Genomic DNA, 22081 nt, shown 5'->3' with positions numbered 1-22081 from the left:
TTAATAATATCTAACATGATCTTATTTAAATATATATTTCTAAAAATCATTTAAAAATTAATTAATTTTCAAAATAAATAAATTATTATTTCTTTTAATGTGTATACTTCAACATATTTTAACGATCACTAAATATTTTTCTCTAAAGAGTATAATTTGTTTTTATTAAATTGGAGACGGTTACTATCGTAATTGGAATTGTACATGTTATACAATACTCGGGGCAGTGTTTTGGGAACAATATGAGAAGAAGAAAAAAACAACGGTAAGAAAAATAGAAAATAAGGAAAAACATGTAAAAGACTAAATCTATAATACAAACACACTATTTTTTTTCCCTCTTATTTCCTAGAGTTTATGTTTTCATTTTTGTAAATTTTTTTGAGTTTTGATTTTGACCTATATCTGGTATCCGGAATATTATCAAGAAGAACAAGAAAGCATGCATACTCCCGGTCGATATGCCCAAGCTGGGGGCAAGCGAGCATATTTTTCCATTCCTGGTTGCTCATCAAAAGGACGCTCCACTAATTTCAGCAATCTATTGACTTCTCCAAAATCACCTGTTTCTGCAGCATCAATAGCAGTCTGACAGAGATAGTTCCTTAGTATATATTTAGGATTCACCCCATCCATCGATGTCTTCCTTTCATCATCCGAAATGCCACTGGTAGACAGCTGCGATACCACAAGTAATCATGTTAGGTGACAAAACCACAACATATCTTGCAAAAGCCCAATAATATGCAAGTCAACTATTAACTCAGTCGTTGCTCGTTCTTCTGAAATCTGAATGGAAAAGGTTGCAAAATAGGTGGCTAATAAAGATAAATGGACCATGAATTTCACCTCTATCGATCCAAGATTCTGTCACTTGAAACTTTTAAATGTGCTAGACAGGGTAAGTAATGTAAAAGTCAATTTATGTGATGCAAGTGGAACAAACTAGAACTTTTGGGCATGAGAAAAGAAATCAAAGAACAAACGGGGATGGTTCTGCAAATGCAAACCCAGAGATAAAGAGAAGAAAAGACACAATCAACGCTCAAAATCAGTCAACATACCTTTTTTCTTTTACTACAGGTGGATCTTAACCAAAAGAAAAGATATGAAATAACCGTACCTCGTGTATATATGTTTTCAACCAACTGGTCCATGCTTCCTTACGCTCTTTACCAATATCTAACAGTACTGACTTTAGTGGGACTAACAGCTCTTCATCTGGAATGTTTGTGTCTGCTTTAATATTTGAAAGTGTTCGGAAGAAGTTTGTGTAATCGACTTTGTCAACAGCCATATTGGTAAGAAGTTTATTAATCAGCTGCTTATTATACTTGGGAAGGCCAAGCTTTTTTGTCATTATAACCTGATAATCATCCATAAATCTTGTTCCATATCTGAAACAAAACAGCAATCAGGTGAAATATTCGAAGGTAATTTCAATCCTATTTTCTCCTCTGAAGTTAAAAAAAAGGATAGCATAAGTGTTACTACTACCTTTCCATAGCATAGTTAGCCTCTTTTTCATCTATTAAATGAGCAGCTTGTAGTGTTGTTGTGAACTGTGCAATATTCCACAAACCAATGTCAGGCTGGTTTGCAAAACAGTATCTTCGACCTGGAAGATCTGTAGTATTTGGGGTAAATTTAGGATCAAAAGCATCCAAAAATCCAAATGGGCCATAATCTATCGTAAGACCCAAAATACTCATATTATCTGTGTTCAGCACACCATGAGTGAAACCAACCCCCTGCCATCTAGCAATCAAGGAAGCAGTACGCTCAGCAACCTCCACCACCCATGCTGACCAAAAAACACCATTAAATAGAAGGGATACATAGTCAGCATTCAAGTTTCATATGAAAATATGATGAAGACAGCAGTATAATCCAGAAGAGATGAGCTTAACTTGATTCAAAAAATTCACTAGTGTGGATGTTGGGTTAAACTGTAACATCTCGTTGCCTTAAAATATGGAATTATTACGTTTAGTACGTTGGCAGGCAGAGTTAACTTATTTAACTAGCATCATGTTTCAACTCGTATGGTTATTTTAGTAATATATTAGGTTCTGAAACTCAGGAACTAATCTATGAAAGGGATTCGGCCCATGTTAGGTAACGTCTTTCTTTTTTGGGATTTTTTTAAAGCTCCCAAGAAACTGACAACAGAAAAAAAAAATAAGGAATTATTTCACCATAATAAGGTCATTTAAACAAAGTCTTCTGATTTTTTCCATAATTTTGTCAATTTTCTGTTTACATTGCAGAAGCCAGTATACATAACCTAGCTTATGCTCACAATTACCTGGTGCATGCAATTTAAGCAAACTACAAAATAACCACTCAAAAGTGTTTATTCAGATCAAACTTCAAACTGAATAACCATGCTTCCTTCATTATAAATCTCAAGGTAAAAAAAGTCACCATTAATTTTACCAAAAAATTAATAATACCTGCATACTTGTTTGAAGTAAGGTCTACAACAGAATGATCTTCATCACCAGTGGAGAAAGATAAGCCTTCACTCTTACTCATGTTTTCAATATGAGGAAAGTGGTGCTTGATAGTATAGTCTGCCAAAACACGGACAAGGCCAAGGTCCTCCTCACCTCTGGAGGCATGTATTTGGTATGACCCAAAACGTAGGAAAGATTGGGCGACCCTGCAAACAATTGCACCAGGTTCTTCCTTTGGATTGCCACTGCATGTTCAATATCAACAATTTATTCATGTAATTAATTTTAAAATGTGCAAGATACAAATCAGTAAACCAAAGTAAAATTCCAGTTATTCATCACATAAAACTAAAATTCATCTTGAACTCCCACAAACTCCCCTCCCCCCGCTCTCAGCAACCACTACGCATAGCATATGACACTAAAATGTCAAGAAGTACCAAAAATGCTAACATACACAATATTTTCATTATATTTAAGTTGTATAGGAGAAAAAAGGATTAACTCTACCCTTAATTATTTGAACCTTGGAATTTCAAAAATTAGAACTTGCCAAGTTGGTCATCATCTAATTAAACAGAGGCTGGAATTCTAAATTATCAGAACAAGTTCGGGACATTTTAACAATAGTATACCGTAAAGGCATTAGTGAAAGTTCAGCAAGCATACTCGTAGAACATGTCTCGAGTGACCAGCTTTCCAGTGGTCACAAGACAGAGTGCACGAGTTGTTGGTATCCCAAGGTGGTGCATTGCTTCACTGCAAAGGAACTCCCTGACGCTGCTGCGCAGCACCGCAAGTCCATCAGCAAAGCGACTGTAAGGAGTCTTCCCAGCTCCTTTGAGTTGCAGTTCCCACCTTTCAGACTTTGAATTCAGTATCTCCCCTAACGTAATTGCCCGACCATCGCCCAACTGCCCAGCCCACATACCAAATTGATGCCCTCCATAGCACTGAGCGTAAGGCAACCTGTACAGAAGAGGGATCAATCACAATCACGCGCATTTGTAGCATTATCGACAGTCCCAAAAACCCACAGACATAGTTACAGCACTCACGCTCCAACTAAAGGCGATGCTCCAGAGAAGAAAAGGGGGAAATCTGGCCTCTCAAATCTGAAACTCAAATAACAAGAATGGTTAATCGGTACACAAGCAAAGCACGTGACTTTTGCGTACAAAAGAGACTGAAAAAAAAACGAGGAAGTCCAATCGGAGTGAAAAAAGTTTTTGTCAAAATACAATCCTCATAAGTAACATAACAACCGAAATTAAAAGTGTTTATGATGTTCAGCCTCTGTGTTATGAGCAAAGATTTGGTCCTATATAGTGCAGGTATGTTTGCGATGGAATGGAAAATTTGAAGATCAACATAGCTAAGAAACATAAACACAGAAGGAATGAATGAGCAAGCAAGTAACCGACTCACTCTTTATAGTCCAAATCGAGTAGGTCAGCAACTGGTTGGGAGAAGGCAACAAGTTGAGGGTCTTCGACCGGAGCAGAGGGCGAGACTTTAGTGTAGCAAGCATGCAAGACCTGAAAGGAGAAACATAGAAATCAGGAATTGGAAATGCGGAAATGGAAAGGGAGGAGAAGGATGAAGAGACCTCTCGGGGAAAGGAATCGGAGCGGGGATCGGCGGGTAATTCTCTGACGAAGGAATGGTCCCATTTGAGATCTTGAAGGCTCAATCTATGGAGATTGTGATTGCTGAGGCGTTGGGTGACGGAGTCGATAGAAGACTGGTCGTCCATGGAGCGGCATGCAAGCGGAGGGCAGAAATGGAAAATCCTCTTGGTGGCGGCGGCGGCGGCGGTGGCGGTGGGGCGGTGGCGGAGAGAGAGCGGAAACAGAGATTTGGGAGAGAAGAGGTGGGTGTGGGTGAGTAACAGCGCTCTTCCCATATGCGTGTTGATGATATGATATGATATGGTTTCGGGTCAACCGTTCTCGCGCATTCGGTCCGGTAGGGTGTGATGGGATGGGATGCGATGCCGTGCCCAAAAGCCCTAACCCTTTTTTCAATTCAAATTAACATTTTTCCTCTTTTTTTCTTCTCCATCACACACCACACGTATACTATACGTATACCAATTCAACCTTACAAATACATCACAAAATTATTTTAAAAAATATTTAGACAACCTTAATAAAATTATTTTCTTTATATATAACCATTTTTTTCTTTTTTGGAGGTTAACCTTCTTTTATATATTATCATATACATAAAATAATAAGCAAGGTTATCATTCGTGAATAGCATGAGTCCACGTACTAATAAAATAAAATGAAAGAGTGAAAATAAAAAATAGTTAAATAAAAACATAGTATGAGTTAATACTTTCGTTATAATTATTTATAAGTTTAACAAAGCTTTTGGGTTTTCATGTTGGCAATAATAACTTCGAATTTAAATATACCGATTGTATTATTTAATTATCATAAACATGTAACTTTAGCTATTTATATTTTAATTATAATAAGTGTTAATATTTTAATTACATTATTGATGAATGTCCTAATACAGAGAAGCATTGAAATCTCTCTATAAATCCAATTGATGCAACCATAACTGTGCATAATTCAAATTAAGCTCATTTATTTAACGGATTAAATTTTAACTCAACTTCAATTATTTGGTAAACAGGTTAATCGTCGAATTGAATCTCAAACTCGGGTAAAGTTAATTTAATTCATCCATATTTATGTAATTATCGTACATTTTTAATAGTTATAATTGTTTCATCAGAATAGTTATGGTTGTTATTTGCTATTGAATTTTGTTATCATCTCCAAATATCAGTAACATTTTGTGATTATACATATTAAATTTGTAACAATTGTTGTCAATGTTACAATGTTCCAGATATTATATCATAATAATTCTTTTGAATTACTTGAGACAATTACCATTAATATCAATTAATTATAATTATAATTACTACCACAATTCTCATTATAACATTATTAATACCATTGTCGTATAATTATTGTTAACTTCAAAATAATTATGTAATCTTTCTGTTAATTATTTAAAATCTATCCTATTAATAGTAATTTTTAAATGAAAGGTATAATTTTCTATACTAACAAATTAATTAGGGGAAGAAAATCGATGAAGCAAAAATACTTCTTTTGTTCCTGAATTCAAAATTATTTTTGAGTGGAGTACGAATTGGACCGTTTTGTTCCCAATTATTGTTTTTCGATTGTTAACAGCATTGAGGAACTCGCGTGCTTGACGGAAGGTTAATTGATAGGTTATATAAATCTGTCGCTTGGGGCGCGGTATGGAATTTGATCTCTCCAGTGGTGGGTTAATTCAAAATTTTGTTTTTTTTCTCTAGGGTTTTATTTTTACGTAGAGTGTGTTGTGTTGTGTCTTTTCTAGGTGGCCACCAAACCCTATCCTACCTTTATTTACTGTGTTTTTGTTTACCCTGTGTTGTGTTTCTATAATGACATTGGACTGGATTGAGCAATGTTACTTTTTGGAAGGTAAAACTTTGTTATCTGAAACTGCAACTTTTGAATTTCATCTGATATGTTTGACTCAATATTCAGAATAACTGCAGCTGCTTTGCTATATGGGAGAAGAAGTTGTAGGATAGACAGTGGCTAGAATGAGTTTGGACCTTTGTTTGAGAATTAGAATTTTGGTCTATTTATTTTGAATGGCTAAGTTGACATGTAGGAATTATTGTTGTTACTGACAACAATACATGCATGTGTTCAGTAGCAGTAGGACACCTGAATAGCTTTATTTTCTCCCCCCTTCATACTAATCTCAAGTTCCATCTCATGCAATGCAATGATTATCATCTCCACTCTTCATTTAAAAGACCATTTTGTGTCATTTATGTTAAATCCTTCAAGCCAACACATTTATAGTGATTTTCGTATTATCCAAATGTTGGAGAAAGTTGTTCCAACTGAGAAGGAGACAGGACAATAATTTTTTTTACAAACACGTACCAGTACAATATAGTGCACAATGTTGAATGCGGACATGGTGATAATGATGTGCTTTACCATTATAAAGTTTCTCAGATATCGGAACGATACGAGTGAACATTTCAATTGTGTGATGACTGATGACATGACTGAACATTTTGCTTATTAATTTTCATAATATGAAACAGGAACAGATGATGATCTTCCTCCTTCCCATCAACGGAAAAATAGATTTCAATATCCAGATCATGCTACTGTAACTGGAAATGGAAGATCAGCAATCATAGGTTCAGGTTCATTTCCTAGGATACACAATGACTTGGAAACACAAATCCATAACCTTGAACAAGAAGCATACGCCTCTGTCCTGCGGGCTTTTAAAGCTCAATCCGACGCAGTCACTTGGGTAATTTTGTCTCGATTCATTGGTTTGTCATTCTGTAAAGTATGTTGGATAGTATTGACGATGATTTTTTTGTTGTTCCTGTGTACTTCAGGAAAAAGAAAGTTTAATTACAGAGCTTAGAAAGGAGCTGAGAGTATCAGATGAAGAACACAGAGAACTTCTATCAAGAGTCAATTCTGATGACATGATTCACAGGATAAGGTCATATTATATTTTGTCATATTCTACTGAGAAGTTTCTGTATACCATCGAGCAAACCGTGGTTTGCTGTGCATTTCAATGTGGGGTGTAACCAGTTGTGCTGTTAGGGAGTGGAGAAAGGGAAATGGCCTCCAATCTGGAACTGTATATACTGCTGAACAAGTTCACAACCGCAATACCAGCCCTACCGTTTCGGCATCTCGTAAGAAACAGAAGGCATCTCAATCTATGGCGTCATTACCCTTGGGTGCACCATCTCCCACAGTGCGTCGACCTGTGCAACCATCATCATCCACATTAAAGCATGGAACTCCATCAGGAACGCAGACCAAAAAGCAAAAAACAGTAAGCCTTTTGGTTTTATGATATCAAGAAAATGAGTTACACTTCCTCTATGGTCATTGTTTCCCATTCTCAAAAAAGAAAAAAATAAAAAAAACATTGATTCGTGCATTTCACTGAAGTCCATATAGTTCCCTTCATCAGGAATTACAAGCAGAAGCCAGGTCACTAATCAGGGGAAATCTTCTGGTGCTTTTGCAGCTAAAGGACCTGTTGAAGGAGCTTCTTATGATCCTTGTATTGGAAGGAAGGTTTGGACAAGGTGGCCAGAAGACAACCACTTCTATGAAGCTGTTATAACTGATTATAATGCTGCTGAGGTGCGTTTGTAGCATACTATAAAAACTGAGGAGCACAGACTTTTTGATATTTATATTTAAATATTTTGTAGGGACGGCATGCTTTGGTCTATGATATGAATTCAGCAAATGAAACATGGGAGTGGGTCAATCTAAAGGAGGTAAAATTGTTGCAATATTAATATGAATTCATGTTCATTATAATAGCATACCATTCATTTAGACCTAGCTTTCGCTTGCCTTTTTCTTTTCTTTGGAAGCAATATTTTTCTCTTGACAAGTAAACTTATAGTTTTCGCATGTCCTACATTTCCCACGGTGATCATGTGTCTCATAATCTCATTCCTTCGGGGTAGGATGCTATCATGGATCAGCATTGGCATTGATGATTTCCTTTCTAAGTATTTTAATTGATGCAAACAAATGGAACTTCCAGTATATGTGGGGTAATTTTTTAAAAACAAAAATCAGGCCACTCCTCCGCTCCAAAGTTTTGTGTATTGGGATCCTAAGCTTGATGTTGTAACTTATAACATATTGTGATTCATCTTTAGCCTTATGTTCTTGAGACATGCTAACTTGACAATATTGTTACTTCTTTGAATACAGTTCTGTTGAGATTTTTTTTGTAATACAACGAAATCCTTCTATTTTCATGAGGGTCACCACTAGGTCGTGGGGATTGGAATAGATGCATGAAGACTTAGGTTGGTCCCGTTGCCACCAGTGTACACCAAAAAAAATGGAAGTCTTGTATTTTCATTTGTTAAAAAAAATGCTTTTAGTCTGTCACAATTTGGCACAAAGAAATATAAATAAGCTTGGTCTCTTGATTTATTGATTGCATCCATTATTTATTACTTTTTTTGTTAATTTTGTGTGCAAAAAATGTATTAGATTTTCAATTATAGTAAGGGATTTTCCTGTCTCTACTTTTCTATTCATTAATTTTTATCATTTAGTATTAAGAGTGTGTCGTTGTTGCTAAATATCAACTCAATCAGTGATGAAATCCTAGTTACTCTCTAGTATTTATTCAATATGGCAGATATCTCCAGAAGACATTCGTTGGGAGGGTGAAGATCCTGAAATATCTCTGTCTCGTAAAGTTGGCCAGCCTGCTCCGCGAAGAGGATTGAAGAAGTCTGCGTCTCATGGTGGAGTTGCTGGTGCTGGAAGAGGTAGGGGAATGACAAAGGTTCAGCCTAAGAAAGATTCGATTTCATCACAAAATGCGAGCAGGAAAAATCCTACAGATAATATTAGGATACTCCATACAGATGCAGTTATCAAGGAGGTATAAGCACATGCAATAGAAATTTCCAAATTTGTTAGTTAGATTTGGTTACTCTGTATGATACAAATATTTGGCTCCTTAATATTAACTATCGGAATGGAACCAAAACAGGTTGAAAAGGTTTTCACTGCCAATCCTCCTGATCCCATTGAAATGGAGAAAGCAAAGAACATGCTAAAAGTGGGTATCATGCAATTTCTTAGTTCCAGCTTTATTTTGTGTATCTTTAATTGCTACAATAATGATAGCTCTCCTTTTGAAATGTAGGAACATGAAGAGGCTCTTGTTAATGCAATTGCCAGGCTCGGAGATGTGTCTGACGAAGAAAGTGGTAATAACTAAGTAACTAGAAATTTGTTCATGTATAATTATTAAAGTTTTCACCACATTCTGTTTTATCCTAATTTTTGGATATTGCTAGTAGACCAGCAAAACGGGTTGGGGAGTGGGGTTTTCTTTATGAACTTTTTTGCCACTACAGTGGTCAAGTTATATGATGAGAAAATACAAGGCTGTGAATAACGCGTGGGTTCTTTTCTTTGTTTTCTTGGTAGCATATAATTTTATTGATGAAATCCCACATGTATTTTGTATTTCCTTATTGACTAACTTATTCCATTTTAGAATATTGATCACAATTGTCTTTCGTACTTTATGTTCCTTCAACTCTCTTGCTTAAGCCAGATGGAGAACCTCCCTTTTTGAATCAGAAAAAACACTGGAAGAAACAACAGCATAATCCAGGCGGTGTTAGAGTCCTCGATGGGTCAGATGGCGATAAATTACCAAGACGAGCTAGTGTTCCATTTTAGCTATGTTGGCAACACCGCATGGCTATCATAACATGCTATGTGTATTATCGTGACTTTCTTTTCTTATCGTTTATGTTAAGCAGTGCACTACAAATGTTATTTTTCTTTTATAGAAATTGGTGATATGTAGCTGTAACATGTAAATTACAAATCATGAAAGCATGGTTTTTTATGCTTATTCTGTCTATATCGGATTCCTTTGATTTAGAAGGTGGAACAGGGGACACACATCAAGAGTTTAATATGCAGATTTAACAAGTCAGATTATGTACACAAATTAATCCCAATAGAGATGCAATTCACACTCAGCAATTACTTATATGTCTTCTTCACAGTGATGCAATAAACTTAATGATGAGATCCACCATCTCGGCGTCATAAGCAGGCCCTTCCATTTGGAAGTGACCAACACCATCGATTAGATGTGTTTCAACACGTCCTGCTGCAGAATTAAGCTTATTTCTCAGCTGCTTTACGCTTGTGAATCCATCTTGCGTTCCCATAATGAAGAATTTTGGTTTCGGGGACTGTAGGATGGTTTTGTGGTGTCGTCCAAAAAGGATTGAGGCAGTCATTCCGAATGGGTAACCTATGCTAACATAGCCAATGACTTTTTCAATCTGATCAACGGCAGACCCTGCTATAGGTGCACCTGTAATAAAAGAAACAGCTTAAATATATGGCAATTCTTTCTGACTTTAACATAGATGCAGCCATGCTACATGGTGCGAATTACTACATCACCTACTGCAGTTTGTGAAATGGACAGGGGAAACTGTCAGATAAGAAGCATGCACAAGTCTAACTTAGCAGCTCATGTAAACTCAAGCACGTATCCTATTAAGTTTCTCATTTAATTTAAATGGAAAGCATCTTCTGAAATGGGTCTATATCTGAACCAGGAACCAAAAACATACTTCCTTTTCAAGTCCTACAGCAGGGTTAGAAACCTCAGCAGAGCTGCCACTGAACTTTTGAGATCACAGATCCGAAACACAAACAGCAAAAACTTTCAATACCCAAAATTTTATCCATACAGCTACGAGCTAATCCATCACGCAATTGATACATTAAGATATAAAAAAAGATTCCATGCTGCTAACCAGCGAGAACTTAAGATATAAAAAGCACTTCCACTTAATTGCTTAAAGCAACAACACCCTTTACTGAGTTTTTTCCCTTGAAGCAGACAACAAACAGTTCAGAGATTATAAAAAGAAAGAAGATAATATGTACTAAAGGAAGCAACTTTTTTCCACACTCATATTTAGTGGTAGGTGGAAGATGTGTTCCTCGAGAGAGCGGATCGCGTGAAATAGATTGACACGAGAAAATTGAAAAGGGGGGAGGGTGATGAATTTGACAGATCTGATCTGAGAGATGGGAAACGATACCTGCGGAAGAACCAACCAACAGAATCCTGGGAAGAGAGAAAGTGTTGGAGAGCCAGTTGCAGACAGCAACGACATCCTTAACTTCAGCGAAGCCAGTGAGAGAAGGCCTGCCGGTGGATTTGCCAACACCTCTCATGTCAAAGGTGGCAGAGGTGTAACCATTGAGAGCCAACCCAGAAGCGATTCCTCTGAGGAGACCCTGGCAACCACCCAAAATGGAATATGGGTGCACCAAAACGATCCCCAAATTGCCATTTCCTTCTGTTCTTGGCTTGAACACCCTCGCACGGAGCTTCACTCCGTCGCTGCCTTCCACCGTGAACGACTCCAACGAGTAGTTCTCTGACATCACAGCCACCGCAATGAAGATGAGATGAGTTCAATAGCGTTTCCTATCTAATTCTAATATGAACCTATGTTCTCATAATAATGACTATGCTCTCATCACTGCTTCCAAACCACTCTCACCAAGAAAAATGAAGTTAAAAATTTAGAAAATGTGTTACTTATTAATTTTAAGTTTTTATATATAAATTTATTTTAATTTCTTGAAAATTTAACTTCTTGATATTAATTTATAAAAATAATTTTTCTTTTAAAATAATTATATTTCTCCTTTTTTTTTTTTAAAAGTAACTATGAAGAAGTTGGGCTGTATTAAGAAGGGAAAACAAATTGGTAGTTGGATGGTTAGTTGGGAGTTGGATGATGGCAGAGTGGGCTGGGCGAACCAATTCTTCCACAAAACCAAAATTTATGCTTGCTAACACAAGAATATTTATTAGTTATTTTTATTTCAACCTAATTTGTAATTTTAAATATTTGTTAATATCTATAAGAATATTTATTATGTCATATAAAAAATATAAAGTACACTATTTAAAATACATATAGTAATTTGATAGTGAACCGTCAGCTAAATTATCAGAAAAAACATTGAAAATTGTATCTCTGTTTTGTACAAACAAATTATTTGACAATATTGTCTAGTTAATTCTTACAGTATAAATAATATTTTAAACTTTACTATTTTGAATATTCATATAGTCTGCTTGTGAGAATATTATTTAACAATGTATTAAAAATATAGATTAAATATGATTTTAGTCTTTGACAATAAATTGAAATTTATTATTATCTTAAACTTTGATACATTTTGGTCTTTAAATTTCAAAAATAAATAAATATAATTCTTTCAATTCAATTACATTATTTTATTTTTCTTTTTTTGAATTATATTTGAGTTATTTATATCTTTTTGATAAATTTTCACTTAAATACTAGTCTAAAATATTATTTAACAAACTCCAAAGTATATTAATGTTGTTAATTGAAAATGACTATATCCCTCAAATTTTAATGTTTCGGAAAAATATGTATAAAGTTTATGATAAGGATGGATTTCAATTCTATTAGTTTAGGAAATAAAAATATATTTAAATCTAAAAATATTTAGTTTAATAAAGTTTAAATTCCTTGATAGAATTGAATATTTTTAATTAAATTCTTATTAAAAAATTTAGTTTATGAAGTATTAAAAAAATTCACACTTTTCAATTGAGTTTCCACTATTTAATATTTTTTAGCTAGGTTAGTGATTGTTATTTTTTAACTACTAATTTCACATGTTATTTTATGTTAATATTAAATAACAGTTTTCTGTTAATGATTTTTTATCGTTGAACGAGGACAAACAAAGTGAAGAAGAAAGCATAATAAAAACTTAAATACGAAAGACTACAGAACAATTATGGATTTGAACAACAGAACAAATGTGTGATGAAAACAAAAAAAAAGAAAAAAGCGAATAATAGTTTTATCTTTAATAGCTCGTGTAATGTATTTGTAATAATATTGGATATATAATAAAAAATAATTAAATTTTTAGATTTTATTTTAAAAAATTATTAATTAATGTATTGATAATGATTATTTATAAAAGATTTGAGTTCTTATATTATAATAATAATATTAGATTCATTCGGGTGGGTGTAGTTGTGAAAATGAGCCTACCCCGATTGAAGGACCTTATAACTTAAGTAAGACGATTAATTGAACCCAATAGGCATGTAATAAAAAAATCAGAGGCTTTTTCTTTTTACACCCTAAAATTTCTAATTTATACTTCATATTTTTTTTAAATCATCGTTTTATCTAAATATCTTTTAGTCGAATTCTTTACGGAAAATATTTTCAATTTTTCCAGAAACTCCGAATATAATAAGCGTAAAACATGCCATTGAATACGTTTCATAGGAGTGGATAAAAAGATAGTTTAAATATATTATCTATTTTTTTTTAATTTTTTAAATTTAAGAATGAAATCGATATATTTAGAGTACAGAGAGATTTTAGATATATGGGATATTTTGTTCATTTCTGGGTTCCAATAGAAAAAGATTTATAAGATAATATCTGTATACTACTAGATGATCTCGAGGAAGTTGTGTTATAATATTTTTAATTATGTAGAGATGTTCATATATAATTATTTGAATAACAAAAACATGTAAATGGATGTTGTGGAGTGTGATATGAAAGGATCAGAAGAAAGGGACGTGTTGTAAATTCCATCATTTGCATCGGACAATTCATATAAAATATTAAATAACATTATGGTCCCTAACGGCGGTTCCCTTGTCACCGTACTCCCCGTCAATTAACAAGGCTCATCCATTGTTTGATTCATCGTTTTTATTCGACCATAGGTCTATTAGTTACATAATTCGTCTTTGGATATTTCTAATAAAACAGCTTCAAATTATGCTTAAACAAACATGGAATTAATTTATATTCTCCAATCACATCCGTATCCATTCCTGTGACGTAACTATTTGTTTGTACCATAAAACCAAACCCACAAGTTTTCATCTGCATCCCATAATCAATCACGACATCTTGCATTTCGAGAAATGTTACAATCACTTGATTTTTGTTATCAAACTTTGATTATAATAACATTGAATCCAAATCCCACCAAAATATATTCTCACCCAAAAGGTGACATTTCGATAATATTAATTGTTAATATTTATTAGTAAAAAGAGTTGAAATCATAATTTTATATATATTCATCAAATTAATCTTATACGATTAATAAAAAAAATTGAATCCACGTTGCGCTTGTCCTTTTTTTCTAATTTTATTATTAAGTCAATTTTGTATCTCTTGATATATGTTAGTGGCAGGAAGCAGCTATATAGAAAGCATGTGAAAGTGGAAGGAACATACCTGAAAAGCAAACAACAACGTAAACTATGATGGAATACGAGGTTGTGAGTATGTTGGCGTTGGGCATGTTGGTGTTAGGCATGTTGGTGAGGATGAAGGTTATGGAAGGAAGGCAGCAGCTTCCACCAGGACCAAGATGTTGGCCAGTGGTTGGTAACATGTTCCAACTAGGGTGGTCACCACACGAGTCCTTTGCAAAACTTGCTCATAAACATGGTCCAGTCATGAGGCTTTGGCTAGGGTCGATGTGCACAGTGGTTATCTCGTCAAGCGAAGTGGCTGGTGAGATGTTCAAAAAGCATGACGCGGTTCTTGCAGGGAGGAAGATTTACGAGGCCATGAGAGGGGAGCATGGGACTGAGGGTTCCCTTGTAACTTCTCAGTACAACTCACACTGGCGCATGCTGAGGCGCTTGTGCACCTCTGAGTTCTTTGTTACCAGTCGCTTAGATGCGATGCGGGGTGTTCGTGAAAAATGTATACACCGCATGCTGCGTTTGATTGAAGAAGCTGGTGAATCAGGCACACGTGCGGTTGATGTTGGGAGGTTTTTTTTCTTGATGGATTTTAACCTTATTGGGAACCTCGTATTCTCAAAGGACTTGTTGGATTCTGAGACTGAGAGAGGGGATAGATTTTATTACCATGCACTTAAGGTTATGGAGTATGCTGGGAAGCCCAACATGGCAGATTTCTTGCCATTTCTCAAGTGGTTTGATCCTCAGGGTATAAGGAGGAAGACACAGTTCCACGTCAACCAAGCCTTTGACATTGCAGGCTCGTTCATCAAAGAAAGGATGGAAAAGAGTCACGGTGGATCCAAGGAAACAAAAGATTACTTGGATGTCTTGTTGGCCTTTCGTGGGGATTCTACCACTCAGCCCTATACTTTTTCTTCAAGAACTATTAACGTTATTATCTTTGTAAGTCCCTCTAACGGGTTTTGCTTCCTATAAACTACTCTTTGGAGAATTTTTTGAACATTTGGTTTGGATGGTTGCAGGAAATGTTCACTGCAGGAACAGACACGACGACGAGCACAATCGAATGGGCAATGGCAGAGCTTCTGCACAACCCAAGAACGCTAAAGAAAGTGCAGATAGAGTTGAGGAACAAAATAGGGTCCGGTAGGAACATGGAAGAAAAGGACATGGAGAATCTTCCCTACCTGCAAGCGGTGATCAAGGAGACACTGAGACTTCACCCACCTCTTCCTCTTATGGTTCCTCATATGGCTATGGAGTCTTGCAACATGCTTGGCTACGATATTCCCAAAGAGTCACAGATTTTAGTGAATGTTTGGGCAATAGGAAGGGACTGCAAAGTGTGGGATGCTCCCTTATTGTTCTGGCCTGAAAGATTTCTGGAGCCAAACACCGTGGTGGACTACAAAGGGCGTCATTTTGAGTTTATACCCTTTGGTTCGGGTCGAAGAATGTGCCCAGCCATGCCACTCGCCTCTCGTGTGCTTACCTTGGCATTGGGCTCCCTCTTGCATTCCTTTGACTGGGTTTTGCCAGATGGCCTCAAACCAGAGGAGATGGACATGACTGAGGGACTGGGAATAACGCTGAGGAAAGCCATTCCTTTGAAAGCCATACCAGTGCCTTATAGAGGAGCTACTACAGCAAACGAATAACGATGTTATGACACCAATGCCATCCAAGATAACAAAAATGTACTGCGCAAATGATTTACCATGAACAACTTTATGGTCTGCAAATAGTAGTTATGTGTAATGGTAGAATGTCAAAAAAAACATGGTTTGATTGGTGTTATAACGCTTGATCAGATGTCATCTTTTTAAGATATTGCTATATATAACGACGCATCAACCCTACATGTTTTGACATAGGCTTGGATGCTCAACAATATACAAAAATACTAAAGATACTGAACCGGTGTTTACTGTTTTTGTTAGTGTGTGATATAACCTTTTAGATGCTTCCCAGGTTGTCACTATTCTTAAGATATTAAACTTTCCAAATTCGAGGGAATCAGCAAATTTTTGTTTGCAAAGTTCACCAACATATCAAGACAGATTGAAGATTAATTGATTATTTTAATAAAGACATCTTAACAATTTGTACCTGCACACCAACAACAACACTGTCACAAGAGTACTAATACTGGTAACATCGCTTGGTGATAATAAACATGGTCCGCCTTCACCGCACACTACCAACGTTTCCTGAATAGAATGTTTCAGTACTTTTCCAAATTGATTAGTGCATGGTCATTTGAAACCCAAACACAATCAGCTGGATCTTTAGCAGTGAAACCCTTGTCACCAACATAATATACTTATATATGCAGTGAAAATTTTCCTGATAGTTGCAGATGAAATATTGACAGAAAAGGAAGCTAAAATTACGTCCAGCCTTCAAAACGCATGGCATCATGGACCTGAAAATATTTACATTCTCTCTCTATATATAACTAAAAGGTCAGCTTGGCGAGCTGAACAAAACATATTCATGTAAATTTGAAGTTGTTCAGACCTAATGTGCTATTTCTTCATCAAGTTTACGCTTACACCTCCGAATAGCCGCTTCTCTGGAAACATTTTCTTCATCACATTCAGGAGTTTCTTCTACAACACTTTCCTCCTGTACAACCAGTCCTCGATTCCGTGATAGCTTCCTGATAGGTGTTAAAGCCAAAGCAGGTTGGGAATCGTCCACACCCATCCTTTCCTGAGGGTAAGCAACGGTAGCAGATTGAACCCGATGTGGCATCAACTCTTCCCCTTCCGGCACTACATCTTTCATAAGCTGTAAACACGTTGGAAGACTTATATAGAGACTTGTAATTTAATGTCCAAGCCTTTAAATGAAAAACGCATTTGAACTATAGCAATATTTGCCTAAAGGGTATAATTCAACAGCTCATAATATCAACAACGTACATATACTTTTAATTAACTGTCTGTAATAGCAGAAAAAAGAACCAATGTTTTTTAACAATAATTTTGCTTTTTATTTTCTTCTTTTTTCAAGGTCAGTGGTTGAACAAAGTGTCATACGATACACATTGATACTGCCAGGATTGTTAACCACTCATGATATCATTAACAGTTTTTCCCTTTTTAAACAATGATGTTGTAACTCTAAATTATTGCAACCCCATAAAAACGTCAATCGTAGAATTAAATTCTCAATTTGCTCCTCAAATTCTTACTTTACATTCATGTACCTATACATACCTTCCAATCTTGGTAATCATATCTGAATACAAAATGACTATAAGAAACTTCTTTTGATGATACTAAGTTAGCAGCTGGAGCATTTTTAGGAGCTGAAAAAGATGACAGTGTAAGTACCCGTGGTTAAAAAAGAGATACGAAACAAGTAAGAAATTGATTGAGGTGGAAACACGTCTTACAAACATAGTGCAAACGATTTTCATCGAGACTGATCTCAGCACGACCATCTTTTACAAGGAATGACAGAGAAAACAAATTTTCCACGGTCTGAGCAAAAGACTTTCTGTTGATAATTAATTTTTCAAGTCGGACACGTTTTGTCCTCCTCAAGATGTTAAACATCGTTGCCATGTTTTTGTCAGTATCAGTTTTCTCCACCGCACCAGCCTCATCAAGCTGCTCGAAACAAACAACAATGCATGAATACCAGCGCACTCACAGACATAAAACACATAGATAAGTCAATCTGTTTCACGACAGCCAAAGAGGGCCACCAAGCACAGTGAACTAAAAGTGTCTGTTAGTCCTATAGTCAAAGCAAGTAGTAACGACATTGTCACACTTTCGTAGGAATGGCCAAGGAGTATGAAAAGGGGAGTGACCTGTTCAGGTCTAGTAGTTGCGACAGGGCGAGCATCACGTTGTTTGCGCACTCCGATTCTTCGTTTCTTGATTTCGTTGTCCATAGGTCCAAGCCTATAAAAAAGCAAAAACAATAACAGAAAGGGCGTATTATAGAAACGTGAAAGGAATAGAGGAGAGGAACTGACATGGTAGTAGAGCCATGAACGGAGAGGAATATCGGGGACACCGCAATGCCAAGTTTCTGCCAATCGATTGAATCTTGGCCTTGACCTTGGCCATAGCGTATGAGCAAAGAGGAAACAAATTGTGAAGGGGTGACACCCTCGTTCGCCAAACTCCTAACAGATCCTACCAGAGTGCGCGTCAGATCCAACAGTGCCTCTGCATCTGCAACCTGCTCTCTTGGCTTCTCAACTGCAAAAATTTCATCCAACCAGACCAATCAGTAAAAGGGTAAACCACACGACCAGCGGAGGAATTAATATTACAACAACGAGAACGAGAACAAAATAAAGGAACTAGTACAGCTACCTACCTTGGTCGTGTAACTTGTCGAACTCGTCCAAAATGTTGTGGAATTTGTCGGACTCCGTGTTCATCAAATCATCTCTTTTCTCTGTTAGGTTTGTTTAGGGTTAGCTAATTAGGGATACAAAAATTGAATTTAGCGTTGTATATAAATTAAAGAGTGAATGGTAACGTCACCTACCGCCGATGAGAGTCTTGAGTTTGAGGAACTGGGAGCGTATGACCCTGCGAGTAGCGGGGTTCTGCTCTCGCACCGTTTTCTTCTTGGAAACTCCCTCGCCGTCGGCATTCGCATCGGCATCGGCATCGGCATCGGCATCGCCTCTGCGCGTACGTTTCATTCTGTCAAAACCCAAAACCCTAATTTGGAAAGAAAAGGGGTTTGGTTAGAATTTGAACCAATTTTAGAAGAAGTGTCTCTGAACCCCTTTTAAGATTTGAATTTTAACGAGGGTCGGGAAATTTCAACCGCTGTTCACTTTCCCGCTTTTCTCTTCTTCTTTTTCCGCCTTTCCTCAAGTAATTGATCTTGAAAAATTAATTTCATTAATTATATTTAAACTTTCGTAAAATTATGGCTATTTTTTTTTTCTAATTTTCATTGAAATTATTCAATTTGGTCATTTTACTTTTCAAATTTTTAATTTTTGTTAAAATTATTCGATTACGTCATTTCAAGATTTGTGTGACTGGTGCTTTTATACATGATGATAAGTGATATATATATATAAAGACGATATTAACGTCATTTATACATATTTAACATAAAAATGTTTTAACAAGAATTTAACTTAATTGAAAAAAAAATAAAAGAATAAATTAAATAATTTTAGTAAAAATTAATTTTAGCCTAAAATTATATATAAGTACATATTTCCTTTCACTAATTCTTTAATGATTTAAAAATATTACACGGGTACTTCTTATATATTATAAAAACTAATTTAATTATTTAAAAAAATGTTACAAAGTGAATTCATTAATTTTCTATGGAGGTTGTAAAAGAAACCTTCAATTATTCCAATAAGCAGCATGAACTGAAACTATTTGATCAAAACTCCAAAGAGTTTCAAACCCTTTTCTGCATTCAAATCCTTTAAAGTGTGTTCATCTTTGGTGTCTTCATCTGAACTATAGATTACATCAATCAATCCAAAAGCTTCTCCCTCTCCTCCTTTTCTGCAATCCACAGGTTCACACGTGAAAAACGCAATGGTATCCTTAGCCTTCAGTTTTTTGTCCTTCACAAACCGATTCCACCCTCTCGTGAACACGTAGCTTTGGCTGCTCTTCCAATAACAGTATCGAAATTTCCACTGTCTCATGAGCCTGTCGTAAAACGCAACCTCAACGTCAGCACTCACATTTTCTTCATGCGATTCTGCGCCGCCGTCACACACGTTAGGAAAATATGTGACTGCATGCTTTTTCGGGATGACAAGCCTGTTGAGCTTCCCCACATCACTCGGTGTCAACTCCTTCTGAAAAAGCTGGGTGCAGCAAAGCTGCTCCTTGCCATCATCCTTCAAAGTTACGTGCTTGAGAACACCACCTTGTTGACGAGTGCTGAGAAATGTGGCAAAGCGTGAAGGGTAGGTGCCATCTCTAATCATGCTCAGCATTGTTTCTGTGCTGTAATGGCTTTGAAACTGAGGCTCTTGCACCGTTTGATCGTTCCATGGAAAGTTTCTGTGGCTGTCTCCGTTTCTGAGTTTTATGCTGGCGCTGTCATAAGCCATTGCAGCCTCTCTTTCCGATTTGAAAGTCCCCAACCAGATTCTCTGGTGGTTTGCATATATCTGGGCACCCCAGTTTCCGTTTTGTTGAGGCACAACGCCTTTGAACTTCTGAAGCAACGGCCCTGCTGCGTTATTCTCTTCTTGCATGGCGCCAAATGCTGCAAAATTGATTTCGCTGCAGTCTGAATAACATTCCCTGTTTCTGTTCGTCATCACAGAGTTCAGATAAAAACACCTTTTTCATTGTTTCTTTTTTATCTCTGAATTTGAAAGGGGTTGCGAATTCAACAGCTAATGGAAGAGGTGCAAATCGTTAACTAACAGGAAAAAAATGATGACAAGAAGACAGACACTTTGTTTCTCAGTTTCTTGATTCCTATAATTGTGATGTTTTTTCTGTTGTACGAAAATGGCAACTGTGGTACTAACTAAATTTGGTGGTAGTAACAGCGCTGTTGGAAAACGGAACAAGCTAGTTCAAACAATATTTGAAGTTGTGGTGAAGCAAATCTGAACTGGCCTTGCCTTAATTTAGGAAAACCAGTAATCTTTTTACCTCATCACCATCTACTTTTGCACAATATGGTTGAAAAAAGTATCTTAAACATTTCATGCTTCCTTGGTTGTCTTGTCGGAGCATTGCTGATTAGCCTAACATGTAGTCTGCATCAAATATTAAACAAATGACTTCGAATTTTAAAACAAATTATAAAAATTAAAAAGAAAAACATTAATATAGTAAGTATTGTACAAATATTTAAAAACCATTCAAAATCGCTGGTTGGTCAATGAACAAAAACAGTAAAATAAGGTAATGATTGAATAAAATGGTTAATATAACTTTTAAAATCTTTTTAAAACAGGTGTACTTTCAAGTCCTCCTAATCCTTCATGAGTTTGACATTTTCCTCTTTTTTTTTCTATTAGGTTAGTTCAAAAAATATGTTCTTTTCTGGTATAGAAATGAAAATAGTTTGACGGCTACTTTAGAAATGGTCACTTCTGGTCTATTTCTAATAATAGACGCCACAGTGACCTCATTAAAAATAGTATTAATATTATATTTTCATTTTTTGTATTCAGGAAATGATAAGTAACTCCTTCATTTCATTGTTTTTAAAAATACTGTGTGTATATATATTATATACATACACACATTTCAAATATAAAAATAAAGAACTAGTATGCATTTTTTTAAACAAGGTTATACATAAACTAATCAGTGTATATATAATTTTCATCAGTTAAATGCTTGAATTGGTGTGTTGTTATTATTTTGTTGAAAGCTAGGCTTTTGGCTGCGTAAATTTAGTTGTATTTTGCCATACCAATATAAATGGCTGTTAATAATTTGAGTGTGCAGTGCAGTACTGATATTTCTCTGTTCACAATCCAACTCTAAACAGTGTATTTGAAAAACTCAATTATACACCAATTATGTCAGATTTTATTGATTTGTCATACTCTTTTCCTTGCATTTTTTTTCTTCAGTACAATGGTTTGTGTTCAAACCAAGCAAAGTGATGTCAACTTTACATTCTGTATTGTAGGTGATGAGTTCACTAAACTGTTACTTACATGACCACACAGGTTAACAAAGATGATGAATAAGATAATACGAGATTTC

At 35.7% G+C, this 22081-nt stretch overlaps 6 protein-coding genes across 9 annotated transcripts; 2 read left to right on the top strand and 4 right to left on the bottom strand.

Annotated features, from left to right (window-relative positions):
* Window positions 1-182: 182 nt before the first annotated feature.
* Window positions 183-4534, bottom strand: LOC108326441 (uncharacterized). 2 transcript variants are annotated; one of them, XM_052874163.1, is made up of 9 exons: window positions 4069-4529; window positions 3888-3997; window positions 3518-3574; window positions 3129-3428; window positions 2457-2704; window positions 1733-1804; window positions 1498-1627; window positions 1124-1397; window positions 183-678 (listed from the first exon to the last, which is right to left on the bottom strand). In XM_052874163.1, the coding sequence occupies exons 1-9, from the start codon at window positions 4363-4365 to the stop codon at window positions 424-426; spliced, it is 1743 nt and encodes a 580-aa protein (XP_052730123.1). In that variant the 5' UTR covers window positions 4366-4529; the 3' UTR covers window positions 183-423. The 2 variants fall into 2 exon arrangements, with proteins under 2 accessions (XP_052730123.1, XP_017415442.1); XM_017559953.2 differs by having other exon boundaries at window positions 1498-1804; window positions 4069-4534.
* Window positions 4535-5575: 1041 nt separating this feature from the next.
* Window positions 5576-9950, top strand: LOC108326378 (protein EMSY-LIKE 3). Of its 3 annotated transcripts, none has more exons than XM_017559860.2 (10): window positions 5576-5773; window positions 6604-6821; window positions 6913-7022; window positions 7130-7367; window positions 7496-7684; window positions 7756-7824; window positions 8712-8960; window positions 9072-9140; window positions 9228-9291; window positions 9645-9950. In XM_017559860.2, the coding sequence occupies exons 1-10, from the start codon at window positions 5752-5754 to the stop codon at window positions 9770-9772; spliced, it is 1356 nt and encodes a 451-aa protein (XP_017415349.1). In that variant the 5' UTR covers window positions 5576-5751; the 3' UTR covers window positions 9773-9950. The 3 variants fall into 3 exon arrangements, with proteins under 3 accessions (XP_017415349.1, XP_017415348.1, XP_017415350.1); XM_017559859.2 differs by lacking the exon at window positions 5576-5773 and adding an exon at window positions 5782-5959; XM_017559861.2 differs by lacking the exon at window positions 5576-5773 and adding an exon at window positions 5782-5959 and having other exon boundaries at window positions 9641-9950.
* A 56-nt stretch (window positions 9951-10006) lies between these two features.
* LOC108326379 (uncharacterized) lies at window positions 10007-11650 on the bottom strand. Its single transcript, XM_017559862.2, has 2 exons — window positions 11167-11650; window positions 10007-10424 (listed from the first exon to the last, which is right to left on the bottom strand). The coding sequence occupies exons 1-2, from the start codon at window positions 11513-11515 to the stop codon at window positions 10102-10104; spliced, it is 672 nt and encodes a 223-aa protein (XP_017415351.1). The 5' UTR covers window positions 11516-11650; the 3' UTR covers window positions 10007-10101.
* A 2776-nt stretch (window positions 11651-14426) lies between these two features.
* Window positions 14427-16249, top strand: LOC108326417 (cytochrome P450 76A1). Its single transcript, XM_017559916.2, has 2 exons — window positions 14427-15320; window positions 15401-16249. The coding sequence occupies exons 1-2, from the start codon at window positions 14427-14429 to the stop codon at window positions 16034-16036; spliced, it is 1530 nt and encodes a 509-aa protein (XP_017415405.2). The 3' UTR covers window positions 16037-16249.
* A 496-nt stretch (window positions 16250-16745) lies between these two features.
* On the bottom strand, window positions 16746-19215 carry LOC108326418 (non-structural maintenance of chromosomes element 4 homolog A). The gene is made up of 7 exons (XM_017559919.2): window positions 18897-19215; window positions 18723-18803; window positions 18373-18601; window positions 18205-18298; window positions 17782-17998; window positions 17603-17694; window positions 16746-17171 (listed from the first exon to the last, which is right to left on the bottom strand). Exons 1-7 carry the CDS (start codon window positions 19054-19056, stop codon window positions 16899-16901), a joined length of 1146 nt encoding a protein of 381 aa, XP_017415408.1. The 5' UTR covers window positions 19057-19215; the 3' UTR covers window positions 16746-16898.
* A 543-nt stretch (window positions 19216-19758) lies between these two features.
* On the bottom strand, window positions 19759-20667 carry LOC108324850 (AP2/ERF and B3 domain-containing transcription factor At1g51120). Its single transcript, XM_017557777.1, has one exon. The coding sequence runs from the start codon at window positions 20665-20667 to the stop codon at window positions 19759-19761; it is 909 nt and encodes a 302-aa protein (XP_017413266.1).
* Between the last annotated feature and the right edge of the window lie 1414 nt (window positions 20668-22081).

The sequence above is a fragment of the Vigna angularis genome, chromosome 3, assembly GCF_016808095.1.
Source record: "Vigna angularis cultivar LongXiaoDou No.4 chromosome 3, ASM1680809v1, whole genome shotgun sequence".
Taxonomy (NCBI): Eukaryota; Viridiplantae; Streptophyta; class Magnoliopsida; order Fabales; family Fabaceae; genus Vigna; species Vigna angularis.
Note: the sequence above shows the minus strand (reverse complement) of the source record. Positions and strands in the feature narration are given on the sequence as shown.